The sequence below is a fragment of the Glycine max genome, chromosome 2 (genome assembly GCF_000004515.6).
Source record: "Glycine max cultivar Williams 82 chromosome 2, Glycine_max_v4.0, whole genome shotgun sequence".
In the NCBI taxonomy this organism is placed as follows: Eukaryota; Viridiplantae; Streptophyta; class Magnoliopsida; order Fabales; family Fabaceae; genus Glycine; species Glycine max.
Window position 1 is genome coordinate 35,247,818 of NC_016089.4, and position 25,112 is coordinate 35,272,929.

General features: G+C 36.1%; 1 protein-coding gene across 1 annotated transcript; it reads right to left on the minus strand.

Annotated features, from left to right (window-relative positions):
• Positions 1-9,191: 9,191 nt before the first annotated feature.
• On the minus strand, positions 9,192-10,704 carry LOC100791410 (zeatin O-glucosyltransferase). The gene has a single exon (XM_003519031.5). The coding sequence runs from the start codon at positions 10,675-10,677 to the stop codon at positions 9,301-9,303; it is 1,377 nt and encodes a 458-aa protein (XP_003519079.1). The 5' UTR covers positions 10,678-10,704; the 3' UTR covers positions 9,192-9,300.
• Between the last annotated feature and the right edge of the window lie 14,408 nt (positions 10,705-25,112).

The following is a 25,112-nucleotide window of genomic DNA, read 5'->3' on the forward strand; positions in this document are numbered from 1 at the left end:
CAATTTTTTTAATAAAGTCTTCATATTAACCTACTAATTTCAAGTTCGTACTACAATGGTGGATTTTGATACTTGGTTTGTAGGAACTAAAAAGCATAGGAGAAGATCAAGTGCAACAAGAAATAAAAAAATAAAAGAAAATTTGATAAATAATAAAATAATTCTATGAATAAAAACTGCTTGGTTTAACAAAATTAAACCACTCGGCAATTATGCAACTAGTCCTTGGCAATGGCGCTAGAAACTTGATGTGTAAAAATAGTGCTCAGACAAGGACAAGTGTACCTTATGCAGTAGTAACAGTGGACTAAAAGTCCAATTATCGAACCTTAAAGATCAATTGTATTTCCAAATAGTCAAAATTATTAAACTAAACAACTTAGATGACTCAAAAGAACATTTAAGTATTTTTGTGGTTTTTGGTTTTTAAAACAAAAATAAATAAATTATTGCAAGAGAGAGATTTAAGTGATAGTAAAAGCAACTAGGGATTATGACTCACTAGTACCTATTTTTCCCCAATACCAATTAAGAACATTGAGGATTTCATTAAGAACTAAGAAAGGGATACAACTAAACAGTTACATCATAACCCTCGAACTAGGGTGACTAGTCGCTCATGATCAAAGAAAAACCAAAACACTTATATGAAATTAGCATAGACATACCAACAAGGTAGGAACAATGATCATGATTTGTCCTCACGGTGTTGCCCCACTTCAAAACTCTCAAAACCCCTCAGAATGCTCTCAAATTTGTAAATTAGGTTAAATATTAAAAAGATACAAAAAACAACCCCTATTAAAAAGTTTGTTTGGTCCAGTACCTTTGTCTTCTGAATAGGTCATACAATCCTCTATAATCTGGTGGTTCATTAACATAAGTTGTGTTGTAACTGTGTAACTATTTATTGTTATTTCTGTTGTAACCATTTTTGGTTAGATAGTTAGTTTTTGTCTCCTTTATAAGAAGCTCTGTATTTCAGGTTCAAAGAGCTTGAGAGTTATTTGAACCCTTTCATTGTAAATTATATTATTCACAATAAACTTAACCATTTGCATGATATCTCTCTTCTCTTTCTATCAACATTGCTTTCCCTATCTAAATATAATTTCTCGAATCTTCCTAACCGTTGCAACCTACCCTTCAGCAAGAGGGCGAGGCAAAAATAAAAAGGTGTGTCTTCACAAAAAGGAAAATGTGTGGGAGTCACCACCAATGTTTATTCGAGGAAAAAGTTAGGAAAACCAAAAAGAAGGTTTGTGAATATTGAAAAGAAGGGTTCGGGAGTTGTTTACGCATAGGGAAGGTACTAGCACCTCACACGCTCATCACAAGGGACAACAACCTTTAATCGAGTGTGCAAAACATGACTTTGAAATTATATATTTTCCATTTTTATGTATCTTTATTATTTTTTTTTTGGGGTCGACAAGGGTGTTGCCCTTGCTCCTATGTATCCTCAGGTGCGATGAAGAATTCAGACCTACATACTTCTTTAAGTCTGAAAGTTTGTGTGTTAAATTGATTTTATGTTTTTAAAAGATTGATTTTAGTTGCGAACAAAAAATTCGTTTAAGGCGTTGGACCTAGAAACGATGTTTTAAATTTGAAAAGTGGAGAGAATCGTTAAGACATTAGACCTTGAAATGATCTTCAAAATTTGAAAAGCGGAGAGGATCGTTAAGGCGTTGGACCTTAAAATGATCTCAAGTGATATTTTGATTAAAAAAAAGAAGTTATTTATGAGTTGGTTTCATCTTGGTTTTATTCATTAACTTTCAATCTCTTTAAAAGATGATTTACGGCACTAATGATCGGTTGAAATTTACTTTACAAGAAGAAGAAATCGTCGATGATAGATGGTGGAAATGAATATGCACAAAAACAACAAGGAGGGCCCCTAAGGGTTCATAGATTGTATCCAAATCCTTAAAACAAAAAGTAACCGGATGATGAACGAAGAATGCCGAACGAAGAACGATGTAGAAGTCGATTACGGTCTCAATTCAATAGCGTCTCGACCTCGTTTTTCTCCTATTTCTTCTTCTTCTCTTTGATTTCTCTCTAATTTCTCTTAACACTGAAGGTCTAACCCCTTTCTCAACCTCCCTCATGCCAATTTATAGGAAATGACGGCACTTGGTGGTCTTGCAGCTCGCCCAGGTGAGCTGATGCTTCACTCTGAAGTAACCTTGCTCGCCCAGGCAAGCTAGTTACTTCACCCCTAAGCTATTTGGGGGCCCAGGCGAGCCAGAGGCTAGCTTGGGTGATCCAAGGCCTAAAAAATGCCTAAAATGACCTTTTTGCCCCTCCCCTTGGGTATTCTCCGCATCCTTGACCAAAACATCGAATGATCTTTTGTTTTACACGGTAACTGGTGTCAAATAGCTCAATTTGGCCAACGAGAATTAAAATATCCATGAATGATAGTCCCCGAACGAAATTAGGGTATGACACTAACAAATTGGTATTAGAGCTTCGATTCAAGATCAATTTCGCATTTGTTTCATGGTAGATCAAGTCATCAGTGATCAACCATTTTGTTTGTTATTTTTTCACGTTGTCTTCAAGATTTTATCAAGAAGATGGTCGACACAATCAAGACTGAGAAATTTATAGGGAAGACTATAGCTTCAACCTTTCACATATCAAGATGTGAACCTTGTTGAAAGAATAAGGCATTTGGGCTCCACTTTTTGGTCAATTGTTGAAGATTGATAAATCAATGCTTGTGTTACAAGAAGAAAAGACGCATTCGCTAATTCTCTTATCTTTGTCTAATGAGGCTCTTTATGATGTTTCTGAAGAACTGATTGTTGTTAGGCTTTGGCTCAAATTTGAGAAACTCTTCATGACAAAATCAACCTGCAACAAATTGCTTCTAAAACGACATTTGTTTGGTCTCTGAATGAGGAAGGGTATGTCACTGAAGGAACATCTTGATGAGCTAAACTTTATTATAATGGAGCTATGCAATATTGATGTCAAGATGGAAGACGAAGATATGACAATGATTTTGTTAGTCTCTCTTCCTCCCTCGTATGAGAATTTTATGAGTTTTCTTAGTGTATGCAAGGACTTAAATACACTTGAAAAAGTCAAGTCCAATCTCTATTCTAGAGAGCTTCGAATAAAGGTGTCTAGGAATGGTGATAAAGCCTCATGTTTGAATTATTAGTGATTGGTTCTACTAAAGGGAAGAAGAAGAAGAAGAAGAATAAGAAGAAGAAAGATAGAGGTGGCAAGAAGAGTAAAGTTGAAAAAAACTCGGTCATTCAAAAAGACTCCTCATCTAAAAGTGATTTAATTCTGACTGTTGGTGAACAACTACAACAACATTCTGAACAATGGTGCTAGACTTAGGTTGTTCCTATCATATGTGTTCACACAAGCATTAGTTTATGACATATGAATTTTGTTGGTGACGATGCTCCCTATAAGTCTGTCAGTATAGGTTCTATACAAATCATAATGCATAATGGTGCTATTAGAACCTTAATTGAAGTTCAACATGTTTCGGAGCTTAAGAAAAATCTTGGATTTGTGGGTGGCATGGATTCACAATGTTTTTTTTCTGGATTAATGGTGTAGTTATACAGATCATAGGGAAAGGGAAGTTTGTGGTAATGTAGGGAACCAAGTAAGGAAATCTATACATCTTTCAAGGGTCCACTGTGATAGGCTTTGTCTTTGCTATTTCACAATTTGGAAGTCATGCGTCAAATGGCTTGTCTGATAATTCTCTGTGGCATTTGCGTTTAGGTCACATGAGTGAAAAAGGTCTGGATATTTTGAGCAAGTGAAGCTTACTTTGAAATCACAAGCTAGAACCTCTTCAGTTTTGTAAGCACTGCATCTATGAAAAGCAACATCGGATGTAGTTTCCAAAGTCTATGTACACAACAAAGGCCAAGTTGGACTACATCCATTTTGACTGCTAGCGGCCTTCGAGAGTTCCATCACTGGGAAGGGCAAGGTATTTCCTCTCCATCATCGATAATTTCTCCAGGATGACATGGATATTCATGATGAAGCAAAAATTTGAAGCTTTCAAATTTTTCAAGCATTCGACAATTCTTATGAAGAATCAGGCAGGAAAGATAGTAAAGTGTCTTAGGACTAACAATGACTTGAAATTATTTTCTATTAAATTCAATGAATTCTATAGAGATGAAGGCATAGCAACACAATGCATTGTATGCTATCCTCCACAACAAAACAAAGTAGCTGAAAGAATGAACATGACCTCGTTAGAAAGGGCTAGATGCAAGCTATCTAATTTGGGATTGAATAGGAGTTCCTGGGTTGAGGTAGTCAACACAACATGCTATCTCGAGAGTCGATCATTGTCCACTACCATAGACTTCAAGACCCCTGTCGAGGTATTGTCTAACAAACTTGTTGAATAGTCAATGCTAAAAGTGTTTGGATGTCCGATATATTATCACATAAGTGAAGGTAAGTTGGAGCCCAAAGCCAAGGAAAGATTCTTTATGGGTTGTGGAGATGGAGTCAAATGATCTAGAGTTTGGTCTCTATCTAAAAGAAAGGTCATTCTGAGTAGAAATGTTGTCTTTGATGAACTCTTTGTGTTACACTCTAAATCTAATGATGATTTAGGCAAGACTAAGGATGTCACTAAGCAGGTGGAGTTTAAGAACTCCCCAATTAGAAACATTAGTGATCAAAAGCAGTTTGAAGCACCTGATGCGATTGATCAAGATCTTCAAATGCACCCTTAACATTAGAATTCAAAACCAGTTGAGGGGACTAACTGGATGAGTCAAAACCATTTGAAGTAGCGCAAAACCACAACACCCAAAAATTCACAAAGGTAAATCAAAGATCCTAAAAGATATGACTTTGATATGGTGTCTTATGTGTTATAGGTAGTGGAAGAAATCAATTCATTTGAACCAACCACTTGTCAGGAAACTATTTTTTGTTCTGAAGCTGAAGAGTGGATGATGGCTATGAATAAAGAGATGAAATCCCTTCAGAAGAACCAAACTTGGGATTTAATTGAGCTACCCAAAGGTAGACAAGCAGTGGGGTGCAAGTGAATCTTCTTGAAGAAATCTAGATCGTCAACTGAAGAAGTTATATGTTATATAGCACTTCTGGTAGCTAAGGGCTATAGTCAAAAGGAAGGAGTGGAATTCAACGAGATATTCTTTCCAATAGTTTGATACACCTCCATACGTGTTTTGTTGGTCCTAGTGGCAACTCTGGACATGGAGTTAGAGTAACTCAATGTCAAAACTTCCTTTCTCCATGGAAGACTAGAGGAAGACATTTTGATGCAACAACCTGAAGGTTGTGAAGTGAAAGGAAATGAAAATTTTATCTATAGATTAAAGAGGTCTCTTTATGAGCTGAAGCAATCACCAAGGTAGTGGTACAAGAGATTTAATGAGTTCATTGTCTCTCATGGGTACATCATAAGTCACTATGACTCGTGTGTTTATCATAGAAAGGTGGAGGATGGTTCCCACATCTATCTATTACTCTATGTGGATGACATGCTCATAGCATCTCAAAAATTGTTGGCAAATTAGAAGCTAAAGTCTCTTTGCAATAGTGAATTTGAAATGAAGGACATGAGAGCTGCTGAAAAGATTATGGGCATAGACATCAAAAGGGATTGAGTCCAAAAAAAGCTTTTTTTTGTGTTAGAAGGAATACATTCAGAAATTGCTGAATCATTTTAGGATGGCATCCGCAAAACTAGTATGCACTCCTCTAATAGCGTCCATTCATTTAGCTTGGGTTTCTATAAGAAAAAGACTATAATTTTCTATGACAGTCTAAGTGCAATTTGTTTAGACAGGGATCAACTTCATCATGAGAGGACTAAGCACATTGGCATTAGATACTGCTTCATAAGTTCTAAGAAGAAGGTCAAAGTCCAAAAAGTTGATACCAGGTAGAATCCAGCTGATATGTTCACAAATCCTATTTTAAGAAAAAAGTTCATGCACTGTCTGTATATACTTAATATAGATTGTTGTGGATGAACCAAGTCCCTTGTAATTTAGAGATGTTACTGAACAAAGGTGGGGATTTTTTATTGTGGGATGATAAAGATAGGGTGGACGATAGTGGTCATCTAGTCCAGTACTTTTGTCTTTTGTATTGGTCGTCCAATCTTCTATAATCTAGTGGAGAGTCTAGTCACGTAGAAAGGAGAGTCCAGTCTGGTGGTTCATTAACATAGGTTGTGTTGTAATTTTAATTGTTTTTATTCTTTAGTTTTAACCATTTTTGGTTAGACAGTTAGTTGTTGTCTCCTTTATAAGGAGCTTTGTATTTTGGGTTTAGAGATTTTGAGGGTGTTTTGAACCCATTCATTGTAAAATCTATTATTCACAATAAACTTAACAATTTTGCATGATATCTTTCTTCTCCTTCTATCATTTGTGCTTCTTTATTTGAATCATAAAATTTCTCAAATCTTCCCAACAATGACCATGAATGATAATAGTGACCCATAATTGGGTTCCATAATGTAGTATAATTTCTTAATGCTATGATAATCTATATGTCTTACTATGGTGATTAATGTATTATGCTTGATGTGGGTTCGTTTAAGATTGAGTTACAAGTTATCTAAATGGGACCTAGTGATGGATGAAAAAGAATTATAAGCATGCATTAAAGTTTGCCATCATTTATAAACATTGGCTTGTGATGAATATAGCATATTTTGGTAAATATAGGGAAGATGTGAGATGATGGTTTGTACCTTCAAGTATCATTGCTTCTAAAGGAGAGTTTCATTGACTCGTTTCCATATTGTGAATGGACTTTTGAAGGTTTGTTTTTTTTTAGCTTGTATCATACCTTGTGCTAACTATATATGCAAAGTTTAGCCAAATTTGCTTGTAGAAGTTCAAAATGATCAAAATTGAATTGCAAATTATCTTTGATTTCCTGTAGTTCAGTGTTGTATAATTTCCCTAAATTGAGTTAAAAAATTTCCCCCTTTTCCATGTGATAATAACTTTGTAGACTTGGTTATTATACATGCTCATTATATGATTTTATTTATTTATTTCATATACAGTTACAATATTTGATACTAGTTTCTATAAAGTATATGTGTTTCCATATTAGGTTTTTTTTGCACGTACATATTGTATGTATAGAAGAAGGATTTGAGTTAAAGCTTTATTTATATTTTGTAAGTTTGTCAAGGTGTCCATTTTTTGTATTTTACACATATACCAATTCTTTAATTAAAACTTTCTAATTTATTAAAAAATACTAAAAAATATAAACAATTTATCAAGTAAATTTGTTCATTTTTAAAAAAAAAATTACCAGTTTTTTCATTATTAAGTAAAAATGCTCATTTTTTAGATTTAAAATTCTACAAACGTGTTATCTAGAACTGTTTTATTTTAAACTTTTAAAACCTATGGCTTTGTTAATTAAATCTAATTATTTATTTACAATTATCAAATCTACCAATTTAATCATTACAACTTCCCATTTTTTATTTTTTAAAATCTACTAAATTGTTTATTACAAGTTTACAATTAAGTGAAATTAAGGTGAAATTATTTAAATATTATTCGAGTTTGATCTCTGACTGAAATAAATTAAATAGATATTCAAATAATTTTCTAAAAGTTAAATAGAATTGATAAATAAATTATTTAAATATTAGTGAAAATTTAACGTAGTAGTAGAGTAACACTCAGATTACAGTGTTGCACAAAATTTGTAAATAAAAACAGTTTTAAAATATGATAACATCACTTTATTCATTTTCTTGGGTATCATCCTTTCACATCCCAAGTTGTTTTTTTTTTACAATAACTTCCAATTCCTAGCTCTCTCTCCTATAGCTTTTTTTTTTTTGTTTTTTTATCTGTATCTCTTCATTCGTTAACAAATTAACTCTTATTGGTACTGAAGTTAAAACTGATTTTTAAGATAAGAAACAAATATATTTTTCATTTGTTTTTTTTTTAAATAGATTCACTTGAATATCACAAACATAAGAATTTGGAGATAAATAATTTTAAAAATTGAAAAAACATAAGAATTCAGAGAGAACTAATTGTTACGTGAAAAAAAACTACCCACTTCCTCAAACTGTTTCTTTATTCTTTCCTTTCTATAACCACCTTCCAATGATTGCTCACACGATCCACCAGTTAAGCCATGATCAAGCACGAAATGAGGTGGTAGTGGCCATCGTCGAGGGAAAAGATTCTTCTATGATAAGCTTGCCTCCCATCCTCTCAAAAAACTTCATGCGTTCACGTCATGCATTTTAACTGACAATAAGTGAAAACAGTTTTTGTCTACCATCAAAATGAGTATCAATATTCCCCTGCTCTATAGTGTTTCCACTATATAAGGAACGTTTCACAATCAATATTAGTGCATTAGTGACGATCATATACTTGAACTTCTAGACTAATAATTGAGGCTATGACAGGTCCTAAAAGATCATCCCCCATGCTTGAACACCTCAAAATCTCTTCAAAGTATGTATTCTCAGTTATCATATAATTACTTTTAATTTATATAAATTTCTAGCTTTCATATCATAAAGTAATACAACTTTGCAATGTTAACAGTTCTGCACATGCTACTTCAACTGTTGGAGAGGGAAAAGTTTTGCACGAGACTCAAACAACGTAGGTATGCCAAGAAATCTCAAATATTGAAATCAACTATTGAAGATCTTAAAGAGGTTGTGAATAACTTAGCAAAAGTTGTTATAAATAACACTCCATCTCCGAACCTGTCTCAAAACCCCTACTGAAGACGCACAAAACATAACGATTTTAACCACTCCATGATTTGAAACTACAATCAAGCCGAAGAAGTTTTTCCCTCGACAATGGCCAAGCTGTTTGTTCTTGTAGATCAATTACCATCAGATCAACGATAATGGCTTGTTCAAATCTGCTTCTGCGTGTACAACTAAACCGTCTAAAATTGCTTAATCGAAGGAGAGAAAGAAGGGGTAGAGGGGATTTGTATTTTAAAAAAATAAATATTTTTTCCAACAGAAAAGGTGTTATTCCTAACATACATCTATATATATATATATATTGATTTGCATGTTCATACAATTATTGACATCAAAGAAGGATTGTTCCGAAATGTATAGATAAGAATTATGAGAAAAGGCTCTGCGTACATTCCAGAAACTTTGCCAGAATGTCTCGAGAAAATGAAATATGTGTGCATTTTCCTTCCAAACTTATTTTGCATTAACTTCATGAACGGTTAATTCTGCCGTCTAAAACTAGCAAGCTAGGAACCACATAATTATCAATTGATAATGTGATCAATGAAAGAACTCATTTCCATGCGAGAAACTCCACCTTCATCTTTGGACCTGTGAATTGCATTTTTAAGCCTCACTGCTCTGTCTCGCATATCATCACCTTCCTTTGTTTTCATCAACCTTCTCACGGCATTCTCAACAACTGAAGCACTAACCAACACATTCCTTTGTGCCCAATCCTTCACAACCAACCCAACCTTGAGCACCTCTGTGATCAAAACGGAGTTTCTTGGCTGATCAGAGTGCACAGGCCATGCTAATATTGGCACCCCCATGGTTATGCTCTCTAAGCAAGAGTTCCATCCACAATGACTCATAAACCCCCCTGTTGAAGTGTGGCTCAGAATCTCCAATTGGGGTGCCCAATCTCTCACAATTAGCCCTATGCCTTTAACTCTTTCCTCAAACCCATTTGGAAGCTCATACCATTTTGTTCCATTTCCATCAAAGATGTCTCCTTTATCAGCATCTCTCAGCACCCAGATGAACTTTTGCTTGCTTTGTTCCAACCCAGTTGCAATCTCTTCAATTTGTTCCACTGTCAAACTTGTTGTGGTCCCAAAAGACACATACATGACTGAATTTGGCTCTTGTTTATGAAGCCACTCCAAGCATGTGTGCCTTGTTTTTGAATCCTTCTTCTCAATGGCTAAAGGGTTGAATGGCCCCAATGCACAAATCTTCTTGCTTCCACCAATGCGCTCCAGAAACTCAATGTAAGGACCTTCAATGGCCCTGCTTGTGTTGTAAATGTTGCCATCGTTGAATTGATGGAATTCGTATTGTGCAGTAATGAAATCAATGAACTGGGGTGGGAAGCATCCTTCCAGAGAAGGGATTTCTGAGACTTGGAAGCCTTCAACCGAGGGCCTTCCCATTACCTCCCAATAATAAACGAAGGTGGTAAAGGCACATGTGCTGTGAAAAGTGTAATTCTCAACATTTGGCATGTTTGTGGCATCTTGTGCCACTGATGCCATTAATGAGTCATGGATGACAATGACCCTTTTGGCTTGTGACGACAGGGACTGAAGAAGGTTCCTCACAGGCTCGCGAAGATGCGAAGAGGCCTCAAAGGAAGGAAGTAGATGACATGGGAAATCAGTTTCTGGATTGTTGGGGTTGGGAGGAGGGGATACAAAGGGTGGAACTTCAAAGTGATGGAAATGAATGTTAGAAATGGAGTTGTGGTCTCGAACTGTGGCCTGACGAATGTGTGTGGCAGTGCCAACATAATGAACTGGGATGTTGTGTGATAAAATATGGCGTGAGAGGTGCAGAAGCTGATTTAGATGGCCTTGTGCAGGGAAAGGTATCAGAACCACTTGGGTTTGATGAAGGGTTTTTCCATTGGAAGCCATTGGGGAACTTGGGAACCTCTTGGGTTGGATGTTGCTTAGGGATGGCAATATGAGTATTTATAAAATTCAATGAGTATTTATAAAATAATATAATAGTTATCAAATATATATTTTTTAATTTGATCTTTTTTATATATATCTTATTTCTTTTATGTTAGATTCTTCTTGTTCGTGTTATTTTTACTATGTTAATTATTTTATATATCAGGTTACAAAAAATAATATAATATTTTCAAAATTATATATTATAATTTGATATATATATATATATATATATATATATATATATATATATATATATGTATAATGCATATATGTATTTTTTTTTCACGCACAAAATTGTGTGTCTATGTTACGGAAAAGGATGTGGAGGAGGTGCCGAGAGCAAAGGGGGTGCAGGAAGAAACGAGAGTAAGGCCATATAGGGAGAAGTCCACTCAAGCGTATCTGAAGGATTACGAAAGAAGCCATGCAGAGTGGAGTGCGTGACTCATGTGGGACGAAGATAGGGTTAGTATCAGAGTGTTAGGAAGTTAGGGTGCAAGACGAATCTTTCTGTTAGTCATTAAGCTTCTGTTAGTGTTTGTTTCCAACCACCTATAAATACCATGTAATAATCCGTTAAAGGCATGAAAAATAACACTCATTCGTTTCCTTCCTTCTCTTGCTTCTGGAGGTTTCTTGGGCCTCAAATACCAAGTATAACAGTGGTGCTTTCATTGAGCATCAATGGCGGATGCAACACGCTCCAAGGTATCATCAAATCGTCTTGAAGACACAATTGCGAAGCTCACTGCTTCACAACTTGCCATGAATTCGAAGATTGATGATCTCCTCCACCGAATGTCGCAACTCAAGGCGAATCAACAACAACCGCAGACACTGTCGTCTTTGTCGGCGGGGTAGACACCGCCATCGCACAATCCTCTGCATCGTATGAAGCTCGACATTCCGAGGTTCGATGGCTCTGATCCAACTGGCTAGATCTTCAAAATCACACAATTTTTCAAGTATCATTCCACACTAGATCAAGAAAGGTTAACCATTGCTTCCTTCTATATGGAAGGACCAGCACTTGCATGGTTCCAATGGATGCATCATAATGCACAGCTATCGTCTTGGTCAGCCTTCCTTCATGCTCTTCATTCACAATTTGCTACGACAATGTATGAAGATCCTACGGGGTTACTGTGCAAATTGCAGCAACGTTCGTCAGTAACAGCGTATCTCTCGGAGTTTGAATCCCTAGCGAATAGAATAGTTGACTTGCCAGCCCCATTAATATTGAGTTGTTTTATCTCAGGATTGAATCCAGCTATTCGCAGAGAAATGCAAGTGTTACAACCTATATCGTTAGCTCAAGCAGTATCATACGCACGATTACAAGAAGAAAAACTCCTTGATGCTCGTCGACCACTGCCATATCGCTCACCAACATCAGCGATGGGATCCACCAATACACGTTCTTCATCAAGCAATTCCACACCATCTTTGTTACCAACCCCGGTATGGACTTCAACATCCATCCCCTTTAAACGCCTAACACCAGAAGAATTGGCAATTCGTTGGGAAAAGGGACTATGCTTTCACTGCGATGAGAAATTTTCTCGAGGTCACAAGTGCGCATCTTCCTTGTTTCTATTAGTTATGGAGGATGAGGAATCCACAGTGGAAGCAAATCAACTACAAGATTTTTCATCAACTCTAGAGTTGCTACCGGAATCACCACCGACATAGCTGAACTTGCATGCGTTGTCCGGTCACCTGGCACCGGAGACACTACGTCTGAAAGGCTTTATCAATGATCATCCTATCAACATCTTGATAGATGAGGGTAGTACACACAATTTCCTCCATAATCGTGTGGTATTAAACTTAGGATTAAAACCTACTGAAATGACACCATTTCGAGTCAATGTGGGGAATGGTGAGGAAATTCACTGTAATCAGTTATGCACGGCGGTATAGGTCTACATTCAACAACATTCTTTCACCACTGATTTCCATGTACTACCCTTGTGTGGGGCTGACGTAGTATTGGGGGTGCAATGGTTGAAAACCCTCAGGCCAATTTTAACGGACTACGACACGTTAACGATGAAGTTCATCATTAGGGGTAAACTCATTGAGCTACATGGAGATCGCGAGAAGGGAATGGAGCAGGTATCGTCGTCTCAACTACGTCGATTCGTACACACAAACCCTACTAATACCTTCTTTCACATTCGTGTTGAATCAGCAACCAAACATACTCCTTCAACAAACCATCCCTTACCTGAAATCAAAACATTAATTGCCAAAAACATTTTCCTCTTCCAACCCCCCACGACTCTGCCTCCATCACGGCCCATAGATCATACAATCAACCTGTTGCCCAACTCAGCTCCGGTGAATGTTAGACCTTATAGATATCCCTATTTTCAAAAGAAAGAAATAGAAGAACAGGTAGCTACCATGCTTGCAAAAGGTTTTATACAACCTAGTTCGAGTCCACTTTCTTCACCAGTATTATTAGTAAAGAAGAAAGATGGATCATGGCGATTTTGTGTAGACTATAGGGCCCTCAATGCCATAACGGTACGTGATTGCTTCCCCGTCCCCACAGTGGATGGGTTGCTCGATGAACTAGGAGGGGCACGGTGGTTCTCTAAACTGGATTTGATGCAAGGATACCACCAAATATTGATGAACACAACTAATATTAGCAAGACGTCATTTAGGACACATCAAGGGCACTACGAGTTTCGCGTGATGCCCTTTGGATTGTGCAATGCTCCTTTTTCTTTTCAGGCCACAATGAACCAGCTGTTCCAACCATACTTAAGGAAGTACATCATTGTCTTATTTGATGACATTCTGATATATAGCAGAACCATGCATGATCATCTTCTTCATTTGGAGACAGCTTTCCAGGTTTTGATGGCGGGGCAATTTCCTCTTAAGCTCTCCAAATGTACGTTCGCGCAACAGCAGTTGGAGTATCTCGGGCACATGGTATCGGCTAACGGGGTCAAACCTGTACCAGAAAAGGTGCAGGCAATACAACAATGGCCAACGCCTTGCACTTCACAAGCTCTGAGAGGATTTCTAGGCCTCGCCGGATTTTATAGGCGATTCATCCGAGGGTATGCAGCCTTAGCAGCACCACTCACCAAGCTTTTGCGTCACGGCCAATTTGATTGGAGCCAGGAGGCTGATACGGCATTTCAAAACCTCAAGAATGCTCTCACGGTGGTGCCCGTCCTCGCGTTACCTGATTTCAGTACACCCTTCATGGTGGAAACAGACACATCAGGGTCAGGTATGGGGGCGGTATTGACACTGGGGGGTCACCCTCTGGCTTACTACAACAAGCAATTTTTCCCTAAGTTGCTGAATTCTTCTACCTACGTTCGAGAGTTGGCGGCAATCACAGCAACCGTCAAGAAGTGGCGCCAGTACTTGTTGGGGCACCACTTCATAATATTAACAGATCATCGAAGCTTACGCAAACTCATGAACCAAACCATTCAAAGACTTGAACAACATCGATATCTGGCTCGTTTACTAGGATTCGACTATACCATTCAGTATCGCGCAGGGAGATCCAATGTGGTGGCAGACGCATTATCACGAGCCATGGAGGGTCAAGCTGCTTCTCTTTACTTCCTATCGATGTCACAGTTCGTCTTCCTTGATGACCTTCGCAAGGAACTAGCTTTTCTCGGGACATTCTGAGACCTCCGTGATCGAATCCAAGAGAATCCTACGTCATACGCGGATTATACGTTGACTGAGGGGCTCGTCATGCACAAGGGACGAATTTGGCTTCCCTCCAACTCTTCTTTCATCAAGCTTTTACTTGAAGAGTTCCATCACTCTCCTACAGCATTTGCAAAACAATTTTACATGGGCCTCAATCAAGGAAGACACTCGAAAATTTATCGCGGGGTGCGTGACATGCCAACATACCAAATACGATAACCGCAAGCCGGCGGGGCTACTTTGCTCTCTTCCAGTTCTGACACGACCATGGAAAGATCTATCCATGGATTTTATCACGGGTCTACCGGCTTATCGTGGCAACACATGCATCTTCGTGGTGGTTGATCCCTTTTCGAAAGGTCTACATCTAGGCATGCTTCCCACTCAGCACACTGCACACACGATGGCCCTTCTATTTCTAGACATGGTGGGACACCTCTATGGCATGCCCAAGAGCATCGTTTCGGATAGGGACCCATTGTTTATTAGCAAATTTTGGAGAGAACTTTTCACGATGAGTGGTACGAAGCTGCGCTTAAGTTCTTCGAATCATCTGCAGTCTGATTGACAAACAGAGGTAGCAAATCGCATAATAGAACAATATTTACGAGCTTTTGTGCATGAGAAACCATCAACGTGGGGGCGCTATTTACCTTGGGTTGAATGGTCCTATAATACATCATGCCACTCCACCCCGAGTATGACTCCTTTCGAAATTACTTATGGTCGAAAACCACCCACCTGCCCTCATTACATTTCCGGCACCTCCAATATAGAAGTTGTAGACTCGATACTCAATCAGCGAGAAGCCATTTTTGAGATGTTGCGTCGCAAGTTACTTAAGGCTCAGTCCCGTATGAAGGCTAACGCCGATCGTCACCGTCGTGACCAGGAATTCAAGGTAGGGGATTGGGTTCTCGTCGAACTCAGACCACAGAGACAAATATTAGTAACGGGCACCACTTATTCGAAACTGAGTAAGAGGTATTATGGCCATTTTCAAGTTACTGAGTGCATGGGTAAGGTAGCCTACAGATTACAACTTCCAGAGAATTCGTGCATCCATCCGATTTTCCACGTCTCTCTTCTCAAACCGTATACCGCAACATCCATCGCTGCCACCGCCATGGACCTTCCACCTATTGATGCAATCCTACCCCGCAAGGGCATTGGATAGAAGACTCCAAGTAGATTGGGCCAGAGATCCAAGGGAAGGCCCTAGGGTTCTCATGAGCCTTAGGGTAGATTTTTGAGCCCATGGGTCAAGGTTGGATCCACTCTTCTTTGTAAATATTAAAATAGGTTTTTCCTTCTTTTGGGCCTTGCATTTTGGTCATTCTAGTAGTATAGGGTTTTAACCTTGTATTTCAGGGCATTTTGAGTAGTCTTTGTAGTAGGGACTTTTTTTTTGTATTTTCATGTATTTTGTCAAGGAGGTGAGCTTAGCTTTTTTAGATGGGTGTGTGTAGCTAAGCTCTAGCTTCTCAAGGAGGTGAGATTAGTTTTTAGATGGGTGTGTGTAGCTAAGCTCTAGCTTCTCAAGGAAGTTTTCTCAAAGAAGCTTCTCAAGGAAGTTTTCTTAAGAAAGCTTCTTAAGGAAGCTACCTAGTCTATAAATAGAAGCATGTGTAACACTTGTTGTAACTTTGATGAATGAAAGTCTTATGAGATACACTTCAAAGTTCCACTTCTCTCCCTCTTTTATTCCTTCAATTTCGTGCTCCCCCCCCTTCTCTCTTTCTTTTCCTCCATTAAAGCATCCTCTTCAAGCTTCTTATCCAAGGCAATTCTTGGTGGTGAAGCTCATTCTTCCTTGGCTTATTCCCTAGTGGATGGTGCCTCCCCTCTCCTCTTCTCCTTTGCCTTCCGCTGCATCTACATGGTGAAAAATCACCATTGAAGGACCTCATTGAAGCTCAAAGATCCATCCTCCATAGAAGCTCCACAAGCAAGCTTCCATCAAGTGGTAATCAGAGCACAAGAGCTTCAAGTAGGTGCTCCTTAAACCTCCATTAATTTTTTGCTTTACCTTCTCTTCCATTGTTTTTTCTTCATTTTTTCTCCATGTATCTCCTCAAATGTCTTGTTCTAAATGTTGTTAACATGATTCTTTAGAGTTTTCACCGATTAAACTTGCTATAGAAGCTAGATTTTATTTTCTATGTTTCAAATTTCTTGTTCTTGTTCTTGAACCATGAATTGTGTTGAGTTTAGGTTCCTTTGAGTTTTGTCTTGTTATTTTTTGTGGCTGAAACCTAAACCATAAAATTCTTACAAAAATATTAAAGTAGAAGAAAACCTCAAAAATCTAGAGTGACTTTTTCACCTATTATAGTTTTGTCATAGAAGTCATGTCTAGTCATGAAACTTGTCACATAAGATTTCTTATGTTGTGCTGAATTTTATTTTTCTTGTTTCTTTGTCTAACTCATTTGTTCATGAGTGTATGAAATTCTCTTAGCCCATTATTTGATTTGAGTCAAATCTTTAATGTTAATTAGTCCTTAACATGTTCATGCAAAATTCTTAGAGAGTCTTTGATTGTGAACCTTTTCTTGAACTTCTAGGTTTCCTTATGATTGTGTCTATTGTGAATTTGAGTTTTGGTGATTGAATTGCTGGCAGAAATGTTGATCCTAAGTGAATATTGAACTCCTAAAACTGTGGTAAACAATCCTAGTGAGTTCAACATACATAGGAAGGTTGAAAGTAAGCCCAAGGCAATCAATATACCATGCTTAAAAAACAAAATCGCTGGTGCTGGCAGCTTGGACATACAAACTTGTAAAAATTAATGAGAATTGGTTACTTCGAATTAAGAGCTGAAATTTTTACTGAATTTTATATACATCTAGAAAAAAGTTAGAAAAAAAGAAAAAAGTGATTTGGATAAAAGGAAAAAATACGAAAAATCACACAAGTTGGCAGGAAAATCAGTATCCAGGAAAAAAAATGAAAGGGAAGTGTGCTTGTTGTTTTGGCTCAAAATTTATTCTATAATTGGTGCCTATGTTATACCAATTTTAGTTCCAAAATTTCAATTGAAAATTAGTGTGAAGACAAGTGCCAAAGCTAGAGGTTTTTTGAGTCTTTTTTTTCCAGTTTTTTTACTCTACTCTAGAGCCGTTCTAAGTTTCTCTTTGAGTCCTAGCTTGCTTCTATGTCCTTTTCATTGCTTTAATTGTTGAATAATCCTTGAAAAATTGTCTTGTTAAAAATCCATTGGTTTAGATTTCATTTCATTTTTTTTGTCTTTGGTTATTGCTTGTCTCTTTGTTTCCTTGTTTGTGGGTTGCCATATAGGGAATTGGAAGGAGGATTGGTGCCATCCCTTGAAGAATTTGAGTCAAGAAAAAAGGGCCAGCCACCTTAAGAGCTATTGGACTAAGAAGAATTCCAAATTGAGTGAATCACCAAAGAGAGAACAACCACCAAAATTGAGGACCATTTTGTAATTTTGTAATTTACAATTTACTTACCTTCATTGCTTTCAAGTTTTGTAACAAAAAGGTCTTTCATTGGAAGTGTGTTGGGAGCCTCCAATAGGTTACCAAACTTCCATTTGTGTGTAATAATTTTAGGCAATTTTTCCTTAGGATAGTGAGTATTTTGTTGGGAACCTTGAATGTGGTCATCCAAACACTCTTAGGATTCGCCTAGTTTACATTTCTTGCTTACTTTCATAGCTTATTTCCTTTACCTTCCATTGTCAAACTGCCTAGATAGCTTTCCTTTTACCAATTAGTTTTTTATCTTATCTTTCACACCTCTTTTAGTGTTTATTTTGGCTAGTTTCAACCATAGTTTCTTTTACCTTTTGCTTTCAAACCTCCAACAAGAAAGAACCACAACTTAGGAACCATATGAGTCATCATTCATCTAGTGTTAATGGCAAGGGTACTAGTCATAAAGACCCTTTATCTAGAATCTTAGATGAGTTGAGTTCCCTCAAGTTATGGAAAGAAAAACAAGAGAGAAAAGAAAAAGGAAAAAAAAAGGGTGGATGAAATAAGTCAAGATGAAAGAAAGAAAATAAGAGAGGAAGAAAGAAGAAAAATAATGAAAGAAATGAAAAGAGAAAAATATGTCTCCTATAGTAGTCATAACTCTTGCAAGAGCCTAAGTGAAGAACTTCGTGACTATTACGAAGGAAGACATAGGTCACATCTTAGACCTCACTCCCATAGGAGAGAAAAGGAAAGAAAGCCTCAAGAGGCTAACATTAACCTCCCATACTTCCATAGGATGGACAATGTAGAGGCTAACTTAGATTGAGAAATAAGGGTAGAGCAACAACTTAAAAAGAAGTCTACGTCAAAATCTTATGGCTCTCACTCTTATCCAAAGAAAGACCAAGGCCAAGGCATCTTAGGGGTGACACCTTCTAAGCCCAACGATGATAAGGGGAAGACAATAGAAAAGCAAGCCCCTAAGGCTAGTATGCAAGAGAAAACTAGCTCTATAAAGTACTTTAAATGTCTTGGAAGAGGACACATTACTTCTCAATGCCCCACCACAAAAACCATGATTATGAGGGGCCAAGACATTTATAGTAGCCAAGATAAGGCTACTACTTCACCTTCCTCTAGTGAAAGTGAAGAAGCAAAAGCGGAAGAATCTAGTGAAGAAATCTACCCCCAAGAAGGAGGACAACCATTAGTGGTTAAAGAGAAGTGTAAGGAGGTAAGTGTCTCCTCCAAGAGGTTAGCTAAGAAGGAAACTCATTTTACAATAAAGACAAACATTAAAGAAACTTTCCCTCTTAGACAACCTCCAGATTTTCTCTTTTGTAAAAAGACACTTGCTAGCATTGCCACACCTCTTGGGCTTGAGTTTATTCCTCAAGTAAAGAAGTTGTTGGATGAGGGTTTGGTTCGCAAGAGCTTAAATCCTTGTGCTTTTTTGGTGCCTAAAATAGGTATTATTAGGCACCAAGTCCCTAAAATAGGTGGTATGATGAATGTTTTGAGTGGTGCAACCCTCTTTTATAAAATCACTCGTACACTTAACATCTTCATGGTGTGTGTACATAGGGACCCATTAGGTAGGTTTTCTCTTATTTTTAGTTTCAATACAAACTTAGGTACTCATATGGGACACCTTAGGTTTGTCATACTTTTTGGTAGGAATAATCAATATGAAAATACAGAAAAAGGTATGTTTTATTGCGTTACTTTTCTTAATTTTTCAAATAGTAATAAAGGGGTTCCCATGAACCCTAAGAGAATAAAGGTCATTCCTGAGTGGCCCACTCTACCAAGTATAAGAAAAATATGGGGCTTCTATGACTTAACAAACTTTTACAAAAGGTTTGTCCCATATTTTTCTATACTTGTAGCACCACTCATTAAGTTGGTGAGAAACCATGTTCCTTCATGGGAAGATGCCCAGGAAATGGGTTTTCAGACCTTACCTTACTTCAACATACCAAACACCACTAATACATATGTTTTTGTTCTTTTTACAGGTGTTGAGGGAAGGAGCCCAGAGTATGAAGAACCTCGGGATTTGAGGTCAAATCCTTTCCAAGGTGGAGGGAATGATGCAATCCTACCCCGCAAGGGCATTGGATAGAAGACTCCAAGTAGATTGGGCCAGAGATCCAAGGGAAGGCCCTATGGTTCTCATGAGCCTTAGGGTAGATTTTTGAGCCCATGGGTCAAGGTTGGATCCACTCTTCTTTGTAAATATTAGAATAGGTTTTTCCTTCTTTTGGGCCTTGCATTTTGGCCATTCTAGTAGTATAGGGTTTTAGCCTTGTATTTCAGGGCATTTTGAGTAGTCTTTGTAGTATGGACTTTTTTTTTGTATTTTCATGTATTTTGTCATGGAGGTGAGCTTAGCTTTTTAGATGAGTGTGTGTAGCTAAGCTCTAGCTTCTCAAGGAAGCTTCTCAAGGAGGTGAGCTTAGTTTTTAGATGGGTGTGTGTAGCTAAGCTCTAGCTTCTCAAGGAAGTTTTCTCAAAGAAGCTTCTCAAGGAAGTTTTCTTAAGAAAGCTTCTTAAGGAAGCTACCTAGTCTATAAATAGAAGCATGTGTAACACTTGTTGTAACTTTGATGAATGAAAGTCTTGTGAGACATACTTCAAAGTTCCACTTCTCTCCCTCTTTTATTCCTTCAATTTCGTGCTCCCCCCTTCTCTCTTTTTTTTCCTCCATTAAAGCATCATCTTCAAGCTTCTTATCCAAGGCAATTCTTGGTGGTGAAGCTCCTTCTTCCTTGGCTTATTCCCTAGTGGATGGTGTCTCCCCTCTCTTCTTCTCCTTTGCCTTCCGCTGCATCTACATGGTGAAAAATTACCATTGAAGGACCTCATTGAAGCTCAAAGATCCATCCTCCATAGAAGCTCCACAAGCAAGCTACCATCACCTATGGCCTCCAACAACCATCATGTTGTCACACCCCTGGCCATTGTGGCGTCTAAGGTCATTCCATCGAAGACAGGGCCCAAGCATATGGTACTGGTTCAATGGCGTGGATTACCACCAGAAGAGACCTTATGGGAGGAATGGACAACTTTGAAGAGCACCCACCACCTTGAGGACAAGGTGTTGCTTGAAGGGCACGGGAGTGTTACGGAAAAGGATGTGGAGGAGGTGCCGATAGCAAGGGGGGTGCAAGAAGAAACGAGAGTAAGGCCACATAGGGAGAAGTCCACTCCAGCATATCTGAAGGATTACAAAAGAAGCCATGCAGAGTGGAGTGCGTGACTCGTCCGGGACGAAGATAGGGTTAGTATCAGGGTGTTAGGAAGTTAGGGTGCAAGAGGAATCTTTCTGTTAGTCATTAAGCTTTTGTTAGTGTTTGTTAGGATGTATCCAGAAGCTTCCAACCACCTATAAATACCATGTAATAATCCGTTAAAGGCATGAAAAATAGCACTCATTCATTTCCTTCCTTCTCTTGCTTCTGGAGGTTTCTTGGGCCTCGAATACCAAGTATAAAGGTCTATGTCCTGCAAAAATTGCAAAAACAGTTTACGAGGAAGCAATAATGTTATCCTTGAGGTAAAATTGCAATAACAGTTGTGTCTCTTTGTTCCAGATTGAAGCCTGCCTGTAGGGGTCATGTTTGATGTGTAAGGGAATAAACAAGTCCCAAGGGTGAAATTATTATAATATATGTGATATTGATTTATTGTTATTCATTTTTTATTAAATTAATACATATAATATAAATAATTAATAGTTATTAATCAATGATGGGAATGATGAAAATTACATTTAATTATTAAATAATATGATATATTGTAATTTATATTTTTTCAATTTTATTTTTTTGATTGTCACATTCTAATTCTTATTTGAATGGTTTAAAAAAGTATTTAAAAATTATAAAATCATTAGAAAAATTGACATTTTTTCTAATTTTATGATTTGACTATATAATATTAATATTAATATATATAATGTCAACAAATTAAGTTTGACTTAGTCTTCGAAATTATCAGATGTTAAGGTCGATGTATCCAAAAGTTGAAAAGGGACAAAAATAAACTCCCTGTTTGCAATTGATGTGTAAGGGAAGGAATAAGTCCAAGATGAAATTGATTTATATCGACGTATCTTAAAATTTCTATTATTACATTATTGTTTAATAATTATACTCTAATAATTTAAATAATGTAAACATTTACTGTTAGATTGATATAAAAATAAAAATTATTTAATGATATTTTTATTTTTCAATTAAATTAACACTGATAATAAAAATATAGTTAATAGTTATTACTAAATGATGGGAGCGATCATGAAAATTACATTTAAATTAAATTATTCAGTAATGTGGTATAACGTACTTTTATATTTTTCTAATTTTATTTTTTTGATTGATTTGGGGTCACATTCAAACTTATATTTTAATAGTTTGAAAAAATATTTACAAATTATAAAGTTATGAGAGAAATTGACATTTTTCTAATTTTATGATTTAACTATATAATATTAAAATTAATATATAATGTGAACAAATAAATTTGACTTAGTCTTCTTAATTATCGGATGATGATCATATTCAAGTTAAAATAATTTCACGGATAGGGACAAAAATAAATTCCTCCCTGTTTGCATCGGGGAGCAAAGTTTTATTTGGAAAAGAACACAAGAAGAAGTTGACATGTTCTCTCGGCTATTCACAATAGTCATAAAAACTAACGTTTGTATTTGTCGTATATACTGTTTGCTTCGGTTAATTTTGTAATTTTGTGAGCTTGGATTTTCAATTTTGGAAATCAATTTCCTATGTAAAATGGTTACGTTATGATTTTGTATTTTTTTTTTACAACCGATTAGCTTTGATTTGATTGATTTTGTAATTTTGTGTGTGGGTTTATATGGATTTTCTTTGTGAAATTATTCTTTTATTTTTGTATTTTCTGATGAAAACTGTGTGTAATTCTATTTCGCACTATGCCAAAATTACATTTTCCTAGAAAGACACTACTACAAGAAAAAAGATTTTTATGAACAGTTAAAAAGGATTTTTAAGAACCGTTCTACGAATGTTGTAAAAAGTCACATATAATAGAAAGTCATGACATTTTAAAATGATTTTCAACTGTTATTAAAAACAACTTTTTGAAACAGTTCTTTTGACGACCGTTCTAAAATATTATCACTTTAAATTTATTTGTTTAAATAATCATTCTAAAAAGTGATTTTTTAGAACAATTTTTTTATCTTAATGGATCTAAAAGGTTAACAAATTAACATAACAACAATTCTTTTGTTTGATTCCAATTTCACAAGCTAGTTTGCATACACTTAGAGAATGGTCCATCTTGGGCATATTTACAACATGAAAATTCATCATTATCTTATGAAGAACAAATTTTTAACCTCACTAACAAAACAGCGCAGCCACAATATGTAACACAAATTGATCAATTTTAAATTTGAATTAACAGTTGAATTTCAGAAGTGAACACTTGTAAAAAAAAAAATAGAACAAAGTTATCTTCCTAAACTCTGAAACCTCTGCTGTAACATTTAATCAAAATCATACAATATATACTTACTAAATAATTAATAAGAAAACATTCATGTGACCTAAATACAAGTAAAAATTTATACATACCAAAAAACAGTTATTTCTGAACCTAGTAAACGCTTGAACAAACTTAAAGTACCTAAAATTCAACACACAACAATTAAAAAAATAGAACTAGTTCCCTCAGTAAGTCTATTACAATAACAAAATTGCCATAAGAGACTCACTACACATACACATAGATAATAGTGTCACATTCAAATATAAGCTTAACACAACACATATTCATAGGAGTTGTAAAGACAATTCATTAATAGGCTTAGAACTAACCACAAATATAGTACAAATATTTAATCAGGAAAATACATTATGCAAAAATATGTTAGGCTTGTATAAAGATAAATGTATCCTACGTAATAGTAACAGGGGACTCGAAAGTCTGAATATCTAACCTAAATCACTAGTTGTATTCTCAATTAATTAAGTTTATTTAAATAAAAATAGAGATGATTAAAAAGATGATTTAAATATTTTTGTGGTCTTGGTTTTGATAAGAAATCAATTAAATGAATATAAAGACAGTTTTTGAGTTATGATAAAAGAGACTAGGGGTTGTGACTCATTAGTACTTATTTTCAAAATCAACTAAAGTCAATGATCAACTTAAAAAGATGTTTTTTGCCTTAGATCAATACCCCAACGATTATGGAACTATCAATTTAAGTTAAAGGATAAAATCAATTTTAGGAATGATTAATTAAAAATTAACTAATGTATCAAAAATGACCCAAATAGTTTGATTATGTAATTTGGTGCAAAACATTATCTACATAAATCTACCAATTACATGCAGATGATCCCCTATCATTCAATCAATTTAATATTAGAATGGTTGGTTCCAAATTAACATTAAAATAAGAAAGATAATTAATTAATATAAAATAATAAGAAATTCCATTAAGAACAAGGAGGATAGTACATTTGGACAATTATATCATAACCCAGACTAGTGGGACTAGCCACTCATGATTAGAGTAAAACTAGCAATCCTATAAAAAAAATAAACATAGACATACCAATAGATAGGAATGATGATCGTGATTCGTCCTAGTGTTGTTCATGCACTTTAGTTCTCAAAAGTCTTCAAGGTTCTCTTAAATTCGTAAAAAAACTCAACATCTTTATTTTCTTTTTAAAAGAGAGAGACCTCAGCTCATTCCTTATTACAATAATATAATAATATTCTGGGGAGGTTCTCCTTCTATCTTTTCTTAATTAGAGAATATTATTAATTAAGATTTAAATGTGGCAGGTGATCCTTGCAATCTTTAAGTGACATGTGACAGACGTAGACAATAGATGTACAAAAAATGACTGCCCGTGTACAAAATTATTGCGGTCATACAAAATTACGGTCGCCCAAAATTACCGCATACGTACAAAATTATCGTGATTGTACAAAATTACCATAACCGTGGTACTCTGATTTGTTCCCAAAGTTCATGATATTTAGCTCTTTTTCACATGAAATCTCTTAAGCATCTGTCTTTCACAAACTTACACTAAACCGTGAATTTTTGCCAAATAATATAATCAAAATGTATGAATATGACATGAAAACTTACATCAAAATACAGTCAATCCAGGTTTATCAATACAATATTCAAGCCATGAAAATTTGTAAACATAATTCAACAATGGC